Source organism: Zingiber officinale, chromosome 1B (genome assembly GCF_018446385.1).
Source record: "Zingiber officinale cultivar Zhangliang chromosome 1B, Zo_v1.1, whole genome shotgun sequence".
Lineage (NCBI taxonomy): Eukaryota > Viridiplantae > Streptophyta > Magnoliopsida > Zingiberales > Zingiberaceae > Zingiber > Zingiber officinale.
Genome location: NC_055986.1, coordinates 73,126,641 through 73,149,675, shown reverse-complemented (window position 1 = coordinate 73,149,675; position 23,035 = coordinate 73,126,641). Strand labels below are relative to the sequence as shown.

Below are 23,035 nucleotides of genomic sequence, written 5' to 3'. Positions count from 1 at the left end.
TATAATTTTATATTACTTAACTAAAGCATTTATTGATCGTCTAAGTGCATGTCCGTATAATTTTAAATGTGCCTTTCAGAGTTTTTCCTCAATAGATGCAACTCCGACTTTCTCTTTAATATTTTCATTTTTTTCTGTCCATCTTTGTATGTCCACACATCCATATTAATATCTTCATCTCTGCAACTTTTATCTTTTACTCATGTGCTTGAGTAATAGCCCAACATTCAATGCTATATAACATAGCAGGTCTAACTGCTGTTTTGTAGAACTTCCCTTTAATTTTAGATATACTTTACGATTATATAAAACACCCGATGCTCTCTATTTTAATTATCCTGCTTGTATTCTACATAAGACATCTCTCCATTATTTTACAAAAATGATCCTAAATATTTAATTCTCTTAGTTCAGAAAACTTATCATCTTTTATCCTAATAATTGTCTACCTCTAATATTGTTAAACTTAAATTCTATATATTTTATCTTTACTCTACTAAGCATAAAACCTTTCACTTTTAGTGTTTCCCGTTGAGATTCTAGTTTAGCATTTACTCCTTCCTATATCTCATCTGCCAAAATAATATCATTTGCAAACAACATATACTACGGTACTGTGTGTTGAATGTGTCTAGTTCGTCCATAATTAGTGTAAACGGATAGGGACTTAAAGTTGATCTTTGATTTAATCCTATTTTTATTGAAAATGTTTAGTCTTCACGATCGTTACATCCTTATACGTATCCTTAATTAGTTCAATATATGTTATACTAACACCTTTCTTTTCTAGAATTCTCTATATAATTTCTCTTGGGACTTTATCATAATCTTGTTTTTGTTATCTGAGAAGATGTGTAGCTTCTATTTTTGATCTTCCAGATATGGACCCAAATTGATTTTCTGTCACTATGGTCTATATTTTTTCTATTGCTCTTTGTCAAAGTTTCATGATATAACTTATTAGTTTAATACCCTTATAGTTTGCCTAATTTTACATGTTTCCCTTGTTCTTATATAAGGAAAATAAAGTATTTACCCACCATTCATATTTTTCATTTTCAGTATCATGTTAAATAATTTTATAAGCCATTCAATACTTTATTTCCCTAGACATTTCCATACCTCTATTGGAATATCATTTGATTAAATGACTTTTCTATCGTGCATTCCCTACTTCTAAAGTTTGAATTCTATGATTAAATTTTAAATTTCTATACTCATTTCACTTACTTAAATTGTCTAAGTTAAGTTGATACCTAAACCTTCCTTAAAATTTTATACTCATTTTACTTACCTTTTCTACCATTTTTTTTATTTCTCCATCGTTTACTAGTATCCTATTGCATTCATCTTTATTAAATTTTAATTGGATAAGATCTCTTGTCTTCTTTTATCTCACTTTAACTATTCTATAATGTCTCTTTCTCCTTTTTTATCCAATTTTCGATATAACCATTCAAAAGTTTCATTCATTGCTTCATCACTACTTTCTTGGCCTTTTTCTGACCTCTTGTATATATATATTTTTATATTTTTCTCGTTCTTATAAATGTATAATTCATTATAAGTTGTTTATTTTCCCTTTACTTTCACTTGTATTGTCTCATGTCACCACCAAGATTCCTTATTAGGTGGTGCATGTCCCTTTAACTCATTGAGTACACTCTTAGCTACTATTTCCAGCTTTGATACCATCTTATCTCATGTAGTATTAGAGTCATTATATATTTCACCTAATGCTTGTGCTCCTACCTTCTCCTTAAATATATTTTGTTTTCCATCTTTTAACTTCCATGACTTAATTTTAGGAGTCGTATATATTTTTCTTCTATTGATATTATGTTTGAGGCGTATATTCAAAACTACTAACCTGCGTTGGGTAGTTAAGTTTTTTCCGGAGATAACCTTGTTATCTTTATAAATCTTTCTATCCCTCTTTTTAACTATAAAAAAAGTCAATTTGCGATTTATTATTTCCACTTTTGAACGTGACCAAGTGCTCTCTCTCTCTCTCTCTTTTTTAAATGTATTAGCTAAAGCCATAATCCCTATATATCCATTCATATCCCTCATTTTTCACTCCATTTAGATTGCCTCCTATTAAAATCATTTTATTTGTAATATTTCATCTAGGTCATTCCAAAACCTTGATTTGGTAGCTTCATCTAATCCTATTTGAGTTACATATATGCTAATTACATTCATAGTTTCTTTTGCTACTACTATCTTGAGAGCTTAATTTTATCCCCTTTTCTAGCTACTCTTACAACTTCATTTTTTAATGAACTATGTACAACAATATCCATTATATTTCTTGTTTTACTCTTTCTTGTGTACTATAATTTAAAATCCGAGTTCTCTATCATCTTTATCTTCTTATATACCCATTTTGTCTCTTATACACACACAATATTAATTCTTCTCCTAATCATCCCATCTACTACCTCCATTGATTTATAGTGAGGGTTTCTATAATCCATGTTTCAAATCTTAGACTATTAATTTTCCTATAATATTTGTTTTTATCCAACCTTGGTGTGAGAACTCTTACCTATTTAACACAACACTCGAGTTCTCATGAAGATGTAGCGGTCCTTGCCGATATGTTACAATTGGATCTTGCAACACGAACTCTTGTATATTTAACACTACACTCGGGTTTCGGAGATATAGTAGTTCTTGCCTCACATTATAGTCAGACTCTGCAACGCGTTCCTTCCGGAAAATAACCTATCATTGACACAATAGTTTAATAGATCCATTCATTGTGAGAACTCTTGTCTATTTAACACAACACCCAAGTTCTCATGAAGATGTAGCGGCCCTTGCCGATATGTTATAATCAGATCTTACAACACGAACTCTTACATATTTAACACTACACTCGAGTCAGACTCTGCAATGCGTTCCTTCCGAAAAACAACCTATCATTAGCACAATAGTTTAATGGATCCATTGTACATTTGCCTTAGTTTTAACGCTGATCAGCAACCTAATGCAACCTTTCTCCTTTATTTGGGTTTGGGATTGGCTATGACGAATCATGGCCATGACTGATTCGTTATGGGCGGAGTTTGATGCTTTCGTATAATTGAAAATTAGATTAAATAGAATGATATGAAAAAAAGTATATTCAGTGAATCTCAACATATCTAGGAGAATGTAATTAAGCAAGCGTATCCCATTTAGTCAAGGTTGTTATGAACCAGATAGTAAGGAATGGTGTTTGGTGAGAGAACATAGGAGTGGTCTGTAGGTTCATTAGATTACAATTTAGAATTTACCAGAAATTTGGGTTGCCTAAGGCCAATATGAATCATAGTGTCATTATTTCCCAAGGCTTGTATCATAACCTTTACATACATTCATCTATCTAGGAACTCTGGTGAACATTCTACATGGTATGAGATGAGGTACTGCACTTCATTGATTTTGAATTTTGACAGATGAGAAAATTTCTCCAGTTGCTTTAACTTATTATTTGTATTCATGTTATAATAATTTTCACAAGAACATATGGCTAGATACTTTAAATTTGCAGGATGGTCTTCCTAATGAAAGGAAAATCACGAAGTTATGTGAATATGCTGCTAAGAATCCACTTCGGATCCCAAAGGTACATTTAGTACAAAATCAAGTTTCTGATTCCTAACAGTCTGAAGAATTTGAATATTTAAAGAATCTGACCTTTCCTTTATAGATTGCAAAGTATCTTGAACAAAGAGGTCACAAGGAATTGCGAAATGGGCATATCAACTTTGTAAAGATTATTACTGAAGTCTATAGCAAATTGCTTTACATATGTAAAGAACAAATGTAAGTTGTGGCAACATTTTACCAGCTCAATCTAAGTTATAATGTTTTTGTTTCTCAGAAAAGCTTGTGTTCTCTTTTATAGTAGTTTCAATAATGATTCAAGCCAGTGTGCTCTTTTCTATCTTGTTGACCACAAAGTTTGTTTCCAAATAAATCTTTGTCTTCGAATTTGTATAAATTTCTTTGTAAAATTGTAAATTAATAATCTGATATTTATTTGTCAGAAAATTTGGATAAGTTAAGCATGCCGGCTTTTTTATGTTCATACACCTTTTGCTAGTAGTTGCCATTATTTTTTGAAAATTTAATTTAACTTATTTATTTTTTTACTTCACTACACACAATGGATGTGAGATAATTGAAACACCAGAGAAAAAGATAGGTCTTACTTTAATAGTGATTTCACATTTGTATTTAGGAATTATATCAATTCAATATTTTTCTTGGGGTTTTTATACAGGTCTACAAAATAGCGATCACTTTTTGAGCCATCTTAATATTTTTGATGTTCTATTGGTATACTTTGGCACCTTGTATGGTACATGCTTCTGAATTGATTAATGTGCAGCTTTGTGTATTCTTTATTATGTGACTTTTGTGGCAGTGCATATTTTGCTGTCAGCCTGTTGAATGTTATTGTTGACCTTCTGGATAGCAAGAAGCAAGATGACATAAAGGTTGTTGGATGCCAAACATTAACAAGATTCATTTATAGTCAGGTAAGGGTATGAGGCAATTTTGTAATTATTGGTTTCAATGTACCTTTCTTTAATTAATCGGTACCTCAAATTTTGTTGCAATGTTTTGCTCATTTTTACTTCACTTGATTTGATACTTTCTTTCGATAACTTAGTCATCAGTATTATTGTGACAGAAATTGTCTGTTATTATGTTCTAGCTGTTTGTAACTTTGGTGATAGTATAATATGACTGATGCATATGAAGTCATAAATTTTAATAAACCTTTTCCTATAACATTTTTGCAGAACATTCTAACCTAGAGATAGCTTCCATGTTCTTGTTGTAATTTGATGGGTAACTACTTATTATAAAGCTTTAGTTGTTAGGAAATGATCCAATTATCTATTATGATTTTGACATCTTTCTCACTTCCTTAGTGGTTAAGCTGGATTGAGCTTGAATTTGGAAGCATATTGCAGGAGAGGGCAAACTCATGCATGAACTTTGCACTAAAATGCGCATGGGAAAATTAAGAACACACATAAAAGAAGGATAATAGGGGTGAGCTAGCGCTTGAGCTTAGGAACTGTGCTTTGGTATCATGTTAAGAAAAGGGTTGGCAACCACTAATTCTTAAACCTTAATTGCTAAAGATTTCATTTGATAACTGTGTGGGTTAACAAAGCTTTAAAGGAACATTGATAATGACGATTATAAATATCAATTAATTTTTATTTTTTTTTGAATATTTTATTATTTTTTCTTTTAATCTTTATGTATGTTGGAACAATATTTGGTTACCTTGCTTTGGAGTATTTTAGATGATTATCCCTTGGGAGCAATTTGTATGCTTCCTAGAACTAGTGGATAAGACTCACTATGAGAATTTGCTCTCTAAATGCAGTTGTAGTATGAAGTAGCCTATCAGATGTCATGAAGTATTAAATATGTTTTCTGAACAAAAGGTTTAATCTGATTATAATGATTTTAAAATGATGGAGTGGTTTTATATATTTATGCTATGATTAAATGGCTGACTGATGGTTCTTTGTCGATCTTGTCTGTCCCTCATGCTTAATGAGGTCTGTGTTCAAAGTCTCATTGGCTTTGTTGTTATTGTGGCTGTTTGGCTTTTACATTTTCAACACTATTGTCTTTGCCATCAAATAAAGTCTTTTTCCTCACTAAGTGTAATTTATTTTGAATTTGATTCATATTTTAAGGTCCTCATTTATTCTTTGTACAATATTATGTCCTCATTCTTATTTCCACAAATAGGATCTTGTTTTATTTATTTTCATACAATCTATGGCTACCGTCTTGACAGGCGGATAATACATACATATGGAACATTGAAAGCTTGGTCCTGAAAGTCTGTGTGCTTGCACGTGAGGGTAGGGGAGAACAGAAAAAGCTTTTACGGGCTGCAAGTCTACAATGCTTATCTGCTATGGTCTTTGGTCCCTTTTGTTCAGATAATATTACATTTGTCCTTATTGCTTTTTAGTAATTTGATCGTCAGAATGATCATTATAATTTGAATTGCAGATTTGGTTCATGAATATGCATTCATATATCTTTGCTGGTTTTGATGAGGTGAGTGATTTTGAACTCTTTGCTTTGTTTTGTTTTGTTTTAAGAATTCTTATCTGGTAAAGTCTATTTTGAAGCTTCTGAAAATTATGTTTGATGATTTAATACTTTGTCAAAGTTGATTGCTTCTTGTGGCAGTTGCATTTGTTTGGATTTATCTCTGTAGGATAACTTAAAGTGCATTGTACCTTGTGGCATATGGCTATACCTGCAATGCTTTTGGGATATGGTTCTTAAGTATATGGCATTCTGATGTCTCATTTGCAAAAACTTTAAAAGCAGTCTGTACTATTTATGCTAAAATTGAAAAGTTTATTTCCTAATTTCCTTTATGACAAAGATTTTATATTGTATAATATTATTTCTAGCTTTTGTTCCCTTTCTTACTTTGATATTATCTTTTATTCTTTCTATATCAATTTCGTTACATCTAAAGTATGATATTGTAAACTTGGTTGTTCCAAAGAAATGGACTCCGTCATAATCTGGCTGTTTCTATACATTCTGTCTAGCAAGTAAATGCTATTTATTTAATCAGAACAGTCAATTGATAGTGACAAAAAAGAACTTGATTTAGTATTTGATTTAATCGCATCAAAAGATTGGTCGTGTGTAAATCTGTTGTCATTGTATTTTATGATTTGTTTCTTTCACTTTTGTGTCTTTATGGTCTGTGTGACAAGTCTTCATTGCCTTTTGACATCAGACGAGGGTTCTTAGTTAATGCTTGAGAAGCACTTGGATATTCTAATCAAATGAATCATGTTTTTTAATGTATAATATCATTTACTAATTCATTTCTCACAAGCTTTATAATTTATATAATTTTTTTGTGTGTATGTATATTCTGCCAATATAAATCATCTATAGAACTTGATCCACTCTAGGAAAATTGGTTATTGATTTGATAGAATACCAATTGATTTGATAGAATTGATACTTGCTCAATGCATCAATTAAATATCATGAACATCTAATCTTCCATTTCAGATCATATTTGCTATCTTGGAAAATTATCTAACTGAAGAGCAAAATGATGGTGAGAGATGCGAGCCACATCATAATTGGGTTGACGAAGTAGTTAGGGGTGAAGCAAGAAGTGTTGTGACAATCATGGGAAGTGTTAGTCCTTGCAATACTGTTGTAAGGCGGCGGCCAGAATCCAAAGATTCTACTTTGCTAACAAGGTAATAATGGTTGGCAGTAGAAAATATCATGTTAGCAACATTATATGTTGCAAATTATGTGGCTATCCAGGATGGTTAATCTTCTTGTCTTGTGCAACTATGTCATGCCATTATCTGTTTATTTGGAATTTCTCTAAAAAAAGTCGATTGATTTTGAAGGCTAGTCACACACAGAAATGTGGTTCTACTTTTGTTTTCATTATCTGTTGAGACACACCTGAATGACAAATAGTATCACATACATTTTAATACTGTCTATGAGAGACAACGGATTGTTTAATTGCTATGTTAGAGTTGCCCTTATCACTTTTTGATCACACATTAAGATGATGGTGGTCCTTGATAATTGTTCAAAACTATTATTCCTCACAATTACATGATGGTCAAGTGCTGAATTTGTTGATTGCCACTTGTAACACAATCTTGCTATAAAGACTTAAAATTGACATGATCCCAACCGATACAAACTGGTAGAGAAAAAAGATAGTGAATATTTACTGTTATCTAAAAAAAAAAGTGGAATCATTACATCAGCAGCCCTCCTAGAGCTTGTCTCATGAATATGGAGGGAGGTAAATGCAGGTACACAGCTGAAAGTGCATGGTCGGGACGCTAACTTAAGGTAATGATAACTCGAGGATCAAACCCTAGACTTCTCAACCGCGAAACCATGCGCCCCCGACTGTGCTACACCCTGGGGACATATTTACTGTTATATACATTCCATTGTTTGGTGGACCACAAATATCCTTAGCATTTTAACGCTTCTTGATAACAAAGACTTGGCAAGTTGATTTGCCAATAAATGGTTTAATTGTTTTCTTGTCTAACAGAATGGATTTATGTTTATTTTGGGGGTTATCTTACTAAATTGGTTTTCTCTATATAGAGAAGAGAAAGAATCTCCTGAAGTTTGGTTAGGGATTTGCATAGAGAAGCTTGCTGAATTTGCCAATGAAAGCATAACTACACGTCGTGTACTAGAGCCAATGCTTGCTTACTTTGATCAAGGAAGACATTGGGCTTCTCGTAATGGGCTTGCTTTAATAGTCTTGTGTGACATAGCTCATTTAGGGAAAAACTCAGGTAATGCTTCCATTCCATTCTTCTTCTTACTACTACTATTGTTGTTACTACTATTTTTATTTATTTGCTGCCATAAATTTATTGTATGTAATTTCATTGAGAACTAGAAGCAGGATTTTAAATACTAAATAAAATTTGTAATTAAAAAGGCACATAAAGAATTAGCTTCAATTGTTTTTTTTTTCTAATGTAAAATTATATTGCTAAACTAGAAGTAACAGTTCTTTCTAAGCAAATCCATCTTTATCAACAATATAGAGAATTAGCTTTAATTAATTTGTCCGTTCTAATAATAAAAGGTAGCTAAGGTAGCTTGGTGTACGAAGCTCCGGCCAATGTGGGATCCCAGGAAAGGGTCGAACCTATTGTATGCAGCCTTAAAGCTGTTTTCGCGATTCTAACCCATGACCTTCATGTCTCTGTTCTAATAATACACTATTAAATTCTATCAATTGATTCTAATTAAATCCATCTCTATAAACACCCTTAGGACAACAGTTCGCTTAGTTGGCTAAGGACTTGGAAGTTGTTGCGGGTTGGAAACTGCTAGTTGGCTAAGGACTTGGAAGTTGTTGCGGGTTGGAAACTGCTTTCACCTAAATGTGAGGTCTCTGTTCTAATAATACACTATTAAATTATATCAATTGATTCTAATTAAATCCATCTCGATAAACACCCTTAGGACAACAGTTAGCTTAGTTGGCTAAGGACTTGGAAGTTGTTGCTGGTTGGAAACTGCTTTCACCTAAATGTGAGTGCTTGAGTCCTCTCATATCCATTTTTTAAATAAACCATCTTTATAAACAGTTGAAGTTTATTATTTTTCTATTCGTTGGTTGAATAATGTAGGGTGCATATCAACTTTTGATTTTACTAAAAAAAATTCCTGAACACTAACAATTGAAAAAATAATATTGGCCTCTTATTTTATATCTCGAGGTAGCCCTCTTCAAAAGGCAAGGAAGATTTACCTCGATGGCAATGACAATTCCACTGACACGCCCCTCATGTCAGCAAGGGATCGTGGAGATGTCACTTGTAACACATCCACACACAATAGCTATATAACATAAGAGCAGCACATAGATATATAATATCGAAACAAGGGTGCCTATTAGAATAGTAGTAGCAATAATCCAGTTAAATATTTAGTTTAAATGTAGAAATACAAAACAAAGTGCGATAAACATAAAAAAGCAATGCAAGAAAGCAACAAGAAGTCTATGGAAAACTGAAAAATCTATTAACTCACGGAATCAATGTCTCAAAGTAGCAAAGTAAGGAGTGCGCCTAACAACTTGACTGAAGCACCCTACACAGGCAAGCATAAATAAAGGAGGTCAAAAAATAGGTCTAATCATCACTATAGCCATTCAAGATACAACCATACATTAAGTATCACTCCATGCTCAATGCAACAACTCATTGCCATAAACAAAAGTAGGGAAAAAGTACCTATATTGAGTCAAAGAGGTTTTTTCATTGTAAAGTGTAACGTTGCTTTTAAGCCACATGATCCCAAGTTAAGAATCAATACCTTAATTGTTGTATACCCTCCCAATAATATCACCAAACATTTGTTAGCAATATAAAAATAATCTAAACATGCATCATGACTAGCATAGAAACGGTAAACATGCTATTAACATCAACATATATAAGAAGTAACACAAGCTACTAACCTAATGGGAGAGGTGGCATTGAGTTAGGTTATTAGTCAAAATCTCTGTTAGTCTGTTCCCAACGCAAGACCATTATTGTTGGGTTTAACCAAAAGGGATAAATGCAATACTAAGGGCTTATGCACAAATTTCTCCCTAAATTCTCCAACAAAACTTCCCTTCTTATTTTAATAGTGGGTAAGCTTCACTCACCTTGCATCTCTCTCTATACGTACTCCCTTGACCCTCCACAATTGAACATCACTCACACACTACAATTCTATGACAATCAAGGGATTGAACTCTTCACTAATTAGCTGGCATGCTACTCATTCCTTCTCAAACCCAGTCCAAGTCCCTTGACATCCAATTGAGCATTTAACTCGATGGTCTTGCTCCTAGCAACAAGGTATGCATTCTGCCTTGGAAAGGAAGTTTGCTGACGATGAAAGCTTGATCCAAAGAAGAGGCTTCTCCCCTTTGAAGCCACTGCTCTAAATTGAAACAGTGGGAGTTTTAGGAAACAATAAATGCAAAAAAGGGTGAAGGAAATCAAGTTGACTTTCCTTTAACCCCCTGATCCCTAGCTAGCCTACCAAGGTATGGCTCGCCTAGAAAAGGGAAAGGAACAAATCAATTTTCCTCGGGAGTTATATCCATTCCCCTAAAATATGAAATAGGGATTAAGTTACAACTTAGAAATAAAATAAGGGGAGAAGGATATGTGTTTTTTACCCTCTAACTTAGTCGAGATTCATCAGCCACGGACACTACTAATCGACCTTGGAGAGTTTCTATTGCTGCACAAATAACCACCTTGTGGCAACATGGTCGCAAGCAAACAATAATGATAAGAAAGAGAAATAGGACTTGCCACACTTACATTTCCCTCATTTTCACTCACTAAAGGAGACTTAGGTGACGTTTGGTTAAATGATGGGAATGACTATGGGTATGAGTTTGATATTAAGGTGGAATGAGAATGTGAATGGAAATGAAACCCACCTAGTTATATGAGTTTGGTTGATTCCCATAAAATTAGAAATCATTCCCAAATTGTCATTCCCAAACACACAATCCAAACACTATCTTTTGTTATCATTCCATTCCCTCATTCCCAAACTCATCAACCAAACACCCCCTTACTCACAGGTAAAGCTTGCATAGGAAGGCACGACAATCAACCACAATGGTGGAAGGGCTTGAAAAATCTTGACAAGAATATTTATTAGAGGATGCCCATCACTTCAAAATGGAGTCACTTTCCCTCGTATGTTTGAGGAAAGGTGAATAAACGGGTTCCGCAATAATAGTGATCTTTCTATTTTTAATAGCCCTTCCAAATTAACCCTGCCATCCAAATTGACAATTCTTTCCAAATTGAGATGAGGTGCACCAACCTTCCTAAAAGGAGGAAGAAGGGTTGTAGTGGGATTGTGGTTATGATTTTCTTCCTACAGGAAGAGGAGATGATGGGTTTCTAGGGAGTTGACAAGCTTGAGGAGGAGAGACAGAAGAGAAAGGAAGGGCACTTGATGAGCTTGTGAGCTATCGATGGGCTTGTGGGCAATTGAAGAGCTTGGGAGGAAGAGAAGCATAAGAGAAAAGAATAAGGGGTAGGCGGCGAGCTTGGGGGAATCAGCAATATCATCATTGTGATCCTCCTCTTCTTTTTTGGATGCAAAATCATCCTCATGAAGTTCTCTCACTCTAGAGCTTCTTCGGGGTTATAGATTTTTCATCTGCTCCACTTGCTTCATCAACCATTTGCCATGTGAGTCCGAAACCTAGTTCAACTTTATCATCTTCTCCACCATTCACAATCCAACCTTGTGCATTTGAAACATCTTTTGCAAGAAGCACATCGACATTCCTTTTTTTTTTTTTCTCTTTTTTGTTTGTTCAGCAATCTAACATTAAATTAGACAAATACTAGATTGTTAAACATGTTGATATCCAACCTATTTCTCTTCTTTGTATGAATCTTGAAAAGAAAAGAAAAAGCAAATATTATAGTCAGTAACATGAAATTAATACTTTACTTAATTAAAGACTTAAAGTTTAAAGTTTACTCCTTCGAATGTACTTCAATTTCTTTCACATTCAGATGAACTTGTAGTTAATGAAAGTATCCTCAATGCTACTTTTAGCAAGTTGGGTGTGTGAGTACCATATGTACTTTCACAATACACATGGATTAAATGTATCGTCATTTTTTCACATACTTTTGCTGCCAATATTTTTCCAAATAACCCAAGTCTTGTCTCTGTATTTTGCAAATTCATTGTTAATAATTGTATCATCTAACTCATTGACATGCAAAATTTTCATGCATTCAAAAATCTCCGTCGCGACCTCCAAACAGTAATATAACTATCTTTATAGTAAAAATAAGGATTCAACAAAAATGTAGTGGTGTGCAATGATGTATCAAGTCTATTTTTCATTTTTGACTCAATAATCACTATGATAGGGTGATAATTTGATTCCACATTGTTTAAGTCCACGTTGATATCTTCTTTAGCTTAAAGAAGCACCCCATATAAAAACCCCACGGATGACGTTCTATCTCTATCTACCAATCGAAGAACTCTTATCAAATAAACAAATATTTTTAAACAAAGTGTCACACCATTCTAAAAACTCATGCTCATCATAGTAGTAGAGTAAGCCAATTTTCCTTTGTTTTTGACCATTTATATTTCTCCCATGTATCACTTATAAACATGACCCTTAAGCTAGATTTTTTTTTTAAATTAAACTTTGCAATGTGAGGAAATTTGATGCAAACTTGGTAACTCCTCGCCGTACCATGTCTCTCTTTTTTGTGAAACTTCTAATCAATGACAAAGTCTTATGATGAGCATAAATGAAAATGGTAAAAAGACTTGGCTTGCTTAATAACCTTTTTATATTGTGGAAGCTTGCCAATATTTTCAAGCATGAGATTAACCATGTGAGTTGCGCCTGAACTCCAAAAGATCCTAGGTCGTTTTTCTCTGCCATATTGTTGGTGGCATTATCTGATACAATCTAAACAATATTTTAAGCTGCTACTTGTTCAACACACTTGTCAATATACTCAAAAATAAGTTTAGCTGTATGTGTCTCGTCTGAAGACTACTTAGACTCTAAAAATGTAGTACCCTGCTTGCAATTAACACACAAATTTAAGATACTTCTTCTTTGTCTATCACTCCATGCATCTGTCATGATTGAGCATCCATTCTTTGCCCCTTCTTCTTCATGCTTCTTCAATAGTTGCTTTGTTCTTTCAACTTCGGCTTTTAACAGTGGCTCCATAAGTTGTTATTGAGTTGGAGGCTTGAATCCTGGTCCAAATTGACCCACTGCCTCCATTAGTTGCTTGAAGCTATTATTATCAACAATAATGAATGGGATTCCATTTTCATAAACCCATCTCCCAACATATTGTTAAACTTGTTGAGTTCTCTCTTTGAAAAGAACTTTATTTATATTTTTTTAGCGAAGCGCTTTACCCCCATTAGAACCTATATTTTCAGGGCCTTCTTCGTCTAGAGAAATAGTCACCTCTGCTTAATAACTTTGTTCTTCTATTATTTTGTTCTTCTTTCTGTTCCTCCTTTCTAAAATAGTTTTTTTGTACTTTTTTTATCCTCTTGAGATGCTTTTCGACAACCAGATACATTTCCAGATATATTTCCTATGTGCTCCTTGATCTATACACTCTTCCGATATTGTTTTTTCACACAACTTGCATTTAATTTTGTCGAGGTTCTTAGGATCAATCAACATCCCATACTCCCATCCATTGTCATTTGACTTTCTCCTAAGAATTCCAGATTCGGGTTGAGTGATGAATGCTATCGAAGATGGATTGCTTGCCATTGTAATTGTGATAATCTAAAAAGTAATTTAAGAATAAATTTTGGATATAAATCAGTAAAAAATATTAATATAAATCAGTAAAAAAATATTATTAGAATATAAATGTGATTCATATAAATTAATAAAATTTATTAGATATTTTTTTTAATTTAAAGTATAAAATTTTGAATATAAATATGATTTATATGGATTAAATTAATTAATAACATTTATTAGAATTTTTAAATTTTAAATATAATATTACTAGAATATAAAAAATTAATAAAATTTATATAAAGATTTATTTTTAAATATATTTTTTATATAGTTTGTTGGGATAATTTAATTAGGATGTATTAAAATCTATTAAAATTATTCTATTTAAGTAAGGAGTTGTTTAATTAAATAAATGATAAATAAATTAAAAAAAACATCACGAGCGCTGATGCTCGTGGGATGCGTCCAGCGGCAGTGGACCTGTTCGAGAAGGTGTTCGCCGCCGTCGGATGTGTCCCACGAGTGTTCAACCTTCTTGGATAGGTCCGCCGTCGTTGGACGCGTCCTGTAACGCTAGAAGCATCGTGGGAGGAAAGCAAAAATTATTGGATAAACTGAAAAAGTTACCGACCATTGACCAGAGTCTTCCGGAAGAGGCGAGAGGCGGAGGAGGCGAGAGGCAGTTGAACCGACATAAATCGGATAGGATTTAAGGCTTTAATTAAAAAAAAAACCTCGAAATTTCCGTGACGCCTAGCGCCGCACGTTACCTAGGCTGGCCGCCCAACGCCGCCTAGGCTGGCCTCCCAACGCCGCCTAGGCTGGCCATCGAGGCTAGCCGCCCAACACATTTTCGGTGTAGTTGCTGGCCATCGAGCCCTTAGGCGGCTGCCTAGGGCGCGATTTAGAACACTGTCTATACTTAAATAAATTTTATTTTGTTTTATTATTGCTAACTACTTCTCTTTTGATATAGCTCTTCTTCATTTGATATGCGCATTTGTTATAATTTTATATTACTTAACTAAAGCATTTATTGATCGTCTAAGTGCATGTCCGTATAATTTTAAATGTGTCTTTCAGAGTTTTTCCTCAATAGATGCAACTCCGACTTTCTCTTTAATATTTTCATTTTTTTCTGTCCATCTTTGTATGTCCACACATCCATATTAATATCTTCATCTCTGCAACTTTCATCTTTTACTCATGTGCTTGAGTAATAGCCCAGCATTCAATGTTATATAACATAGCAGGTCTAACTGCTGTTTTGTAGAACTTCCCTTTAATTTTAGATATACTTTACGATTATATAAAACACCCGATACTCTCTATTTTAATTATCCTGCTTGTATTCTACATAAGACATCTCTCCATTATTTTACAAAAATGATCCTAAATATTTAATTCTCTCAGTTCAGAAAACTTATCATCTTTTATCCTAATAATTGTCTACCTCTAATATTGTTAAACTTAAATTCTATATATTTTATCTTTACTCTACTAAGCATAAAACCTTTCACTTTTAGTGTTTCTCGTCGAGATTCTAGTTTAGCATTTACTCCTTCCTATATCTCATCTACCAAAATAATATCATCTGTAAACAACATATACTACGGTACTGTGTGTTGAATGTGTCTAGTTCGTCCATAATTAGTGTAAACGGATAGGGACTTAGAGTTGATCTTTGATGTAATCCTATTTTTATTGAAAATGTTTAGTTTTCACGATCGTTACATCCTTATACGTATCCTTAATTAGTTCAATATATGTTATACTAACACCTTTGTTTTCTAGAATTCTCTATATAATTTCTCTTGGGACTTTATCATAATCTTGTTTTTGTTATCTGAGAAGATGTATAGCTTCTATTATTGATCTTCCAGATATGGACCCAAATTGATTTTCTGTCACTATGCTCTATATTTTTTCTATTGCTCTTTCTCAAAGTTTCATGATATGACTTATTAGTTTAATACCCTTATAGTTTGCCTAATTTTACACGTTTCCCTTGTTCTTATATAAGGAAAATAAAGTATTTACCCACCATTCATATTTTTCATTTTCAGTATCATGTTAAATAATTTTGTAAGCCATTCAATACTTTATTTCTCTAGACATTTCCATACCTCTATTGGAATATCATTTGATTAAATGGCTTTTCTATCGTGCATTCCCTACTTCTGAAGTTTGAATTCTATGATTAAATTTTAAATTTCTATACTCATTTCACTTACTTAAATTGTCTAAGTTAAGTTGATACCTAAACCTTCCTTAAAATTTTATACTCATTTTACATACCTTTTCTACCATTCTTTTATTTCTCCATCGTTTACTAGTATCCTATTGCATTCATCTTTATTAAATTTTATTTGGATAAGATCTCTTGTCTTCTTTTATCTCACTTTAACTATTCTATAATGTTTCTTTCTCCTTTTTTATCCAATTTTCGATATAACCATTCAAAAGTTTCATTCATTGCTTCATTCACCACTTTCTTGGCCTTTTTCTGACCAATTGTATATATATATTTTTATATTTTTCTCGTTCTTATAAATATATAATTCATTATAAGTTGTTCATTTTCCCTTTACTTTCACTTGTATTTTCTCATTTCACCACCAAGATTCCTTATTAGGTGGTGCATGTCCCTTTAACTTATTGAGTACACTCTTAGCTACTATTTCCAGCTTTGATACCATCTTATCTCATGTAGTATTAGAGTCATTATATATTTCACCTAATGCTTGTGCTCCTACCTTCTCCTTAAATATATTTTGTTTTCCATCTTTTAACTTCCATGACTTAATTTTAGGAGTCGTATATATTTTCCTTCTATTGATATTATGTTTGAGGCGTATATTCAAAACTACTAACCTGCGTTGGGTAGTTAAGTTTTTTCCGGGGATAACCTTGTTATCTTTATAAATCTTTCTATCTCTCTTTTTAACTATTAAAAAAGTCAATTTGCGATTTATTATTTTCACTTTTGAACATGACCAAGTGCTCTCTGTCTCTCTTTTTTTTTTTTAAAATGTATTAGCTAAAGCCATAATCCCTATATATCCATTCATATCCCTCATTTTTCACTCCATTTAGATTGCCTCCTATTAAAATCATTTTATTTGTAATATTTCATCTAGGTCGTTCCAAAACCTTGATTTGGTAGCTTCATCTAATCCTATTTGAGTTACATATATGCTAATTACATTCATAGTTTCTTTTGCTACTACTATCTTGAGAGCTATAATTTTATCTCCTTTTCTAGCTACTCTTACAACTTCATTCTTTAATGAACTATGTACAACAATATCTATTATATTTCTTGTTTTACTTTTTCTTGTGTACTATAATTTAAAATCTGAGTTCTCTATCATCTTTATCTTCTTATATATCCATTTTGTCTCTTATACACACAATATTAATTCTTCTCCTAATCATCCCATCTACTACCTCCATTGATTTATAGTGAGGGTTTCTATAATCCATGTTTCAAATCTTAGACTATTAGTTTTCCTATAATATTTGTTCTTATCCAACCTTGGTGTGAGAACTCTTGCCTATTTAACACAACACTCGAGTTCTCATGAAGATGTAGCGGTCCTTGCCGATATGTTACAATTGGATCTTGCAACACGAACTCTTGTATATTTAACACTACACTCGGGTTTCGGAGATATAGTAGTCCTTGCCTCACATTATAGTCAGACCCTGCAACGCGTTCCTTACGGAAAATAACCTATCATTGACACAATAGTTTAATAGATCCATTCATTGTGAGAACTCTTGTCTATTTAACACAACACCCAAGTTCTCATGAAGATGTAGCGGCCCTTGCCGATATGTTATAATCAGATCTTACAACACGAACTCTTGCATATTTAACACTACACTCGAGTCAGACTCTGCAATGCGTTCCTTCCGAAAAACAACTTATCATTAGCACAATAGTTTAATGGATCCATTGTACATTTGCCTTAGTTTTAACGCTGATCAGCAACCTAATGCAACCTTTCTCCTTTATTTGAGTTTGGGATTGGCTATGACGAATCATGGCCATGACTGATTCGTTATAGGCGGAGTTTGATGCTTTCGTATAATTGAAAATTAGATTAAATAGAATGATATGAAAAAAGTATATTTAGTGAATCTCAACATATCTAGGAGAATGCAATTAAGCAAGCGTATCCCATTTAGTCAAGGTTGTCATGAACCAGATAGTAAGGAATGGTGTTTGGTGAGAGAACATAGGAGTGGTCTGTAGGTTCATTAGATTACAGTTTAGAATTTACCAGAAATTTGGGTTGCCTAAGGCCACAATATGAATCATAGTGTCATTATTTCCCAAGGCTTGTATCATACATAACCTTTACATACATTCATCTATCTAGGAACTCTGGTGAACATTCTACATGGTATGAGATGAGGTACTGCACTTCATTGATTTTGAATTTTGACAGATGAGAAAATTTCTCCAGTTGCTTTAACTTATTATTTGTATTCATGCTATAATAATTTTCACAAGAACATATGGCTAGATACTTTAAATTTGCAGGATGGTCTTCCTAATGAAAGGAAAATCACGAAGTTATGTGAATATGCTGCTAAGAATCCACTTCGGATCCCAAAGGTACATTTAGTACAAAATCAAGTTTCTGATTCCTAACAGTCTGAAGAATTTGAATATTTAATGAATCTGACCTTTCCTTTATAGATTGCAAAGTATCTTGAACAAAGAGGTCACAAGGAATTGCGAAATGGGCATATCAACTTTGTAAAGATTATTACTGAAGTCTATAGCAAATTGCTTTACATATGTAAAGAACAAATGTAAGTTGTGGCAACATTTTACCTGCTCAATCTAAGTTATAATGTTTTTGTTTCTCAGAAAAGCTTGTGTTCTCTTTTATAGTAGTTTCAATAATGATTCAAGCCAGTGTGCTCTTTTCTATCTTGTTGACCACAAAGTTTGTTTCCAAATAAATCTTTGTCTTCGAATTTGTATAAATTTCTTTGTAAAATTGTAAATTAATAATCTGATATTTATTTGTCAGAAAATTTGGATAGGTTAAGCATGCCGGCTTTTTTATGTTCATACACCTTTTGCTAGTAGTTGCCATTAATTTTTGAAAATTTAATTTAACTTATTTATTTTTTTACTTCACTACACACAATGGATGTGAGATAATTGAAACACCAGAGAAAAAGATAGGTCTTACTTTAATAGTGATTTCACATTTGTATTTAGGAATTATATCAATTCAATATTTATCTTGGGGTTTTTATACAGGTCTACAAAATAGCGATCACTTTTTGAGCCATCTTAATATTTTTGATGTTCTATTGGTATACTTTGGCACCTTGTATGGTACATGCTTCTGAATTGATTAATGTGCAGCTTTGTGTATTCTTTATTATGTGACTTTTGTGGCAGTGCATATTTTGCTGTCAGCCTGTTGAATGTTATTGTTGACCTTCTGGATAGCAAGAAGCAAGATGACATAAAGGTTGTTGGATGCCAAACATTAACAAGATTCATTTATAGTCAGGTAAGGGTATGAGGCAATTTTGTAATTATTGGTTTCAATGTACCTTTCTTTAATTAATCGGTACCTCAAATTTTGTTGCAATGTTTTGCTCATTTTTACTTCACTTGATTTGATACTTTCTTTCGATAACTTAGTCATCAGTATTATTGTGACAGAAATTGTCTGTTATTATGTTCTAGCTGTTTGTAACTTTGGTGATAGTATAATATGACTGATGCATATGAAGTCATAAATTTTAATAAACCTTTTCCTATAACATTTTTGCAGAACATTCTAACCTAGAGATAGCTTCCATGTTCTTGTTGTAATTTGATGGGTAACTACTTATTATAAAGCTTTAGTTGTTAGGAAATGATCCAATTATCTATTATGATTTTGACATCTTTCTCACTTCCTTAGTGGTTAAGCTGGATTGAGCTTGAATTTGGAAGCATATTGCAGGAGAGGGCAAACTCATGCATGAACTTTGCACTAAAATGCGCATGGGAAAATTAAGAACACACATAAAAGAAGGATAATAGGGGTGAGCTAGCGCTTGAGCTTAGGAACTGTGCTTTGGTATCATGTTAAGAAAAGGGTTGGCAACCACTAATTCTTAAACCTTAATTGCTAAAGATTTCATTTGATTACTGTGTGGGTTAACAAAGCTTTAAAGGAACATTGATAATGGAACAATTTTGACATCTTTCCAACATACTTATGTTAACAAAGCTTTAAAGGAATATTTTATTATTTTTTCTTTTAATCTTTATGTATGTTGGAACAATATTTGGTTACCTTGCTTTGGAGTATTTTAGATGATTATCCCTTGGGAGCAATTTGTATGCTTCCTAGAACTAGTGGATAAGACTCACTATGAGAATTTGCTCTCTAAATGCAGTTGTAGTATGAAGTAGCCTATCAGATGTCATGAAGTATTAAATATGTTTTCTGAACAAAAGGTTTAATCTGATTATAATGATTTTAAAATGATGGAGTGGTTTTATATATTTATGCTATGATTAAATGGCTGACTGATGGTTCTTTGTCGATCTTGTCTGTCCCTCATGCTTAATGAGGTCTGTGTTCAAAGTCTCATTGGCTTTGTTGTTATTGTGGCTGTTTGGCTTTTACATTTTCAACACTATTGTCTTTGCCATCAAATAAAGTCTTTTTCCTCACTAAGTGTAATTTATTTTGAATTTGATTCATATTTTAAGGTCCTCATTTATTCTTTGTACAATATTATGTCCTCATTCTTATTTCCACAAATAGGATCTTGTTTTATTTATTTTCATACAATCTATGGCTACCGTCTTGACAGGCGGATAATACATACATATGGAACATTGAAAGCTTGGTCCTGAAGGTCTGTGTGCTTGCACGTGAGGGTAGGGGAGAACAGAAAAAGCTTTTACGGGCTGCAAGTCTACAATGCTTATCTGCTATGGTCTTTGGTCCCTTTTGTTCAGATAATATTACATTTGTCCTTATTGCTTTTTAGTAATTTGATCGTCAGAATGATCATTATAATTTGAATTGCAGATTTGGTTCATGAATATGCATTCATATATCTTTGCTGGTTTTGATGAGGTGAGTGATTTTGAACTCTTTGCTTTGTTTTGTTTTGTTTTAAGAATTCTTATCTGGTAAAGTCTATTTTGAAGCTTCTGAAAATTATGTTTGATGATTTAATACTTTGTCAAAGTTGATTGCTTCTTGTGGCAGTTACATTTGTTTGGATTTATCTCTGTAGGATAACTTAAAGTGCATTGTACCTTGTGGCATATGGCTATACCTGCAATGCTTTTGGGATATGGTTCTTAAGTATATGGCATTCTGATGTCTCATTTGCAAAAACTTTAAAAGCAGTCTGTACTATTTATGCTAAAATTGAAAAGCTTATTTCCTAATTTCCTTTATGACAAAGATTTTATATTGTATAATATTATTTCTAGCTTTTGTTCCCTTTCTTACTTTGATATTATCTTTTATTCTTTCTATATCAATTTCGTTACATCTAAAGTATGATATTGTAAACTTGGTTGTTCCAAAGAAATGGATTCCGTCATAAGCTGGCTGTTTCTATACATTCTGTCTAGCAAGTAAATGCTATTTATTTAATCAGAACAGTCAATTGATAGTGACAAAAAAGAACTTGATTTAGTATTTGATTTAATCGCATCAAAAGATTGGTCGTGTGTAAATCTGTTGTCATTGTATTTTATCATTTGTTTCTTTCACTTTTGTGTCTTTATGGCCTGTGTGACAAGTCTTCATTGCCTTTTGACACCAGACGAGGGTTCTTAGTTAATGCTTGAGAAGCACTTGGATATGCTAATCAAATGAATCATGTTTTTTAATGTATAATAGCATTTACTAATTCATTTCTCACAAGCTTTATAATTTATATAATTTTTTTGTGTGTATGTATATTCTGCCAATATAAATCATCTATAGAACTTGATCCACTCTAGGAAAATTGGTTATTGATTTGATAGAATACCAATTGATTTGATAGAATTGATACTTACTCAATGCATCAATTAAATATCATGAACATCTAATCTTCCATTTCAGATCATATTTGCTATCTTGGAAAATTATCTAACTGAAGAGCAAAATGATGGTGAGAGATGCGAGTCACATCATAATTGGGTTGACGAAGTAGTTAGGGGTGAAGCAAGAAGTGTTGTGACAATCATGGGAAGTGTTAGTCCTTGCAATACTGTTGTAAGGCGGCGGCCAGAATCCAAAGATTCTACTTTGCTAACAAGGTAATAATGGTTGGCAGTAGAAAATATCATGTTAGCAACATTATATGTTGCAAATTATGTGGCTATCCAGGATGGTTAATCTTCTTGTCTTGTGCAACTATGTCATGCCATTATCTGTTTATTAGGAATTTCTCTAAAAAAAGTCGATTGATTTTGAAGGCTAGTCACACACAGAAATGTAGTTCTACTTTTGTTTTCATTATCTGTTGAGACACACCTGAATGACAAATAGTATCACATACATTTTAATACTGTCTATGAGAGACAACGGATTGTTTAATTGCTATGTTAGAGTTGCCCTTATCACTTTTTGATCACACATTAAGATGATGGTGGTCCTTGATAATTGTTCAAAACTATTCTTCCTCGCAATTACATGATGGTCAAGTGCTGAATTTGTTAATTGCCACTTGTAACACAATCTTGCTATAAAGACTTAAAATTGACATGATCCCAACCGATACAAACTGGTAGAGAAAAAAGATAGTGAATATTTACTGTTATCTAAAAAAAAAAGTGGAATCATTACATCAGCAGCCCTCCTAGAGTTGGTCCCACAAATATGGAGGGAGGTAAATGCAGGTACACAGCTGAAAGCGCATGGTCGGGACGCTAACTCCAGGTAATGATAACTCGAGGATCGAACCCTAGACTTCTCAGCCGCGAAATCATGCGCCCCCGGCTGTGCTACGCCCTGGGGACATATTTACTGTTATATACATTCCATTGTTTGGTGGACCACAAATATCCTTAGCATTTTAACGCTTCTTGATAACAAAGACTTGGCAAGTTGATTTGCCAATAAATGGTTTAATTGTTTTCTTGTCTAACAGAATGGATTTATGTTTATTTTGGGGGTTATC

General features: G+C 32.9%; 1 protein-coding gene across 1 annotated transcript in view; it reads left to right on the top strand.

Moving 5' to 3' along the window:
* The window catches only part of LOC121967778 (protein SEMI-ROLLED LEAF 2), a 99,883-nt gene that overhangs the window by 4,512 nt on the left and 72,336 nt on the right, over positions 1–23,035 (top strand). The window contains exons 3-8 of the mRNA XM_042518220.1: positions 3,542–3,616; positions 3,701–3,816; positions 4,421–4,535; positions 5,825–5,950; positions 6,046–6,093; positions 21,976–22,172. Of these exons, the coding sequence (XP_042374154.1) occupies positions 3,542–3,616; positions 3,701–3,816; positions 4,421–4,535; positions 5,825–5,950; positions 6,046–6,093; positions 21,976–22,172 (677 nt within the window). The remainder of the gene's footprint in view (positions 1–3,541; positions 3,617–3,700; positions 3,817–4,420; positions 4,536–5,824; positions 5,951–6,045; positions 6,094–21,975; positions 22,173–23,035) is intronic.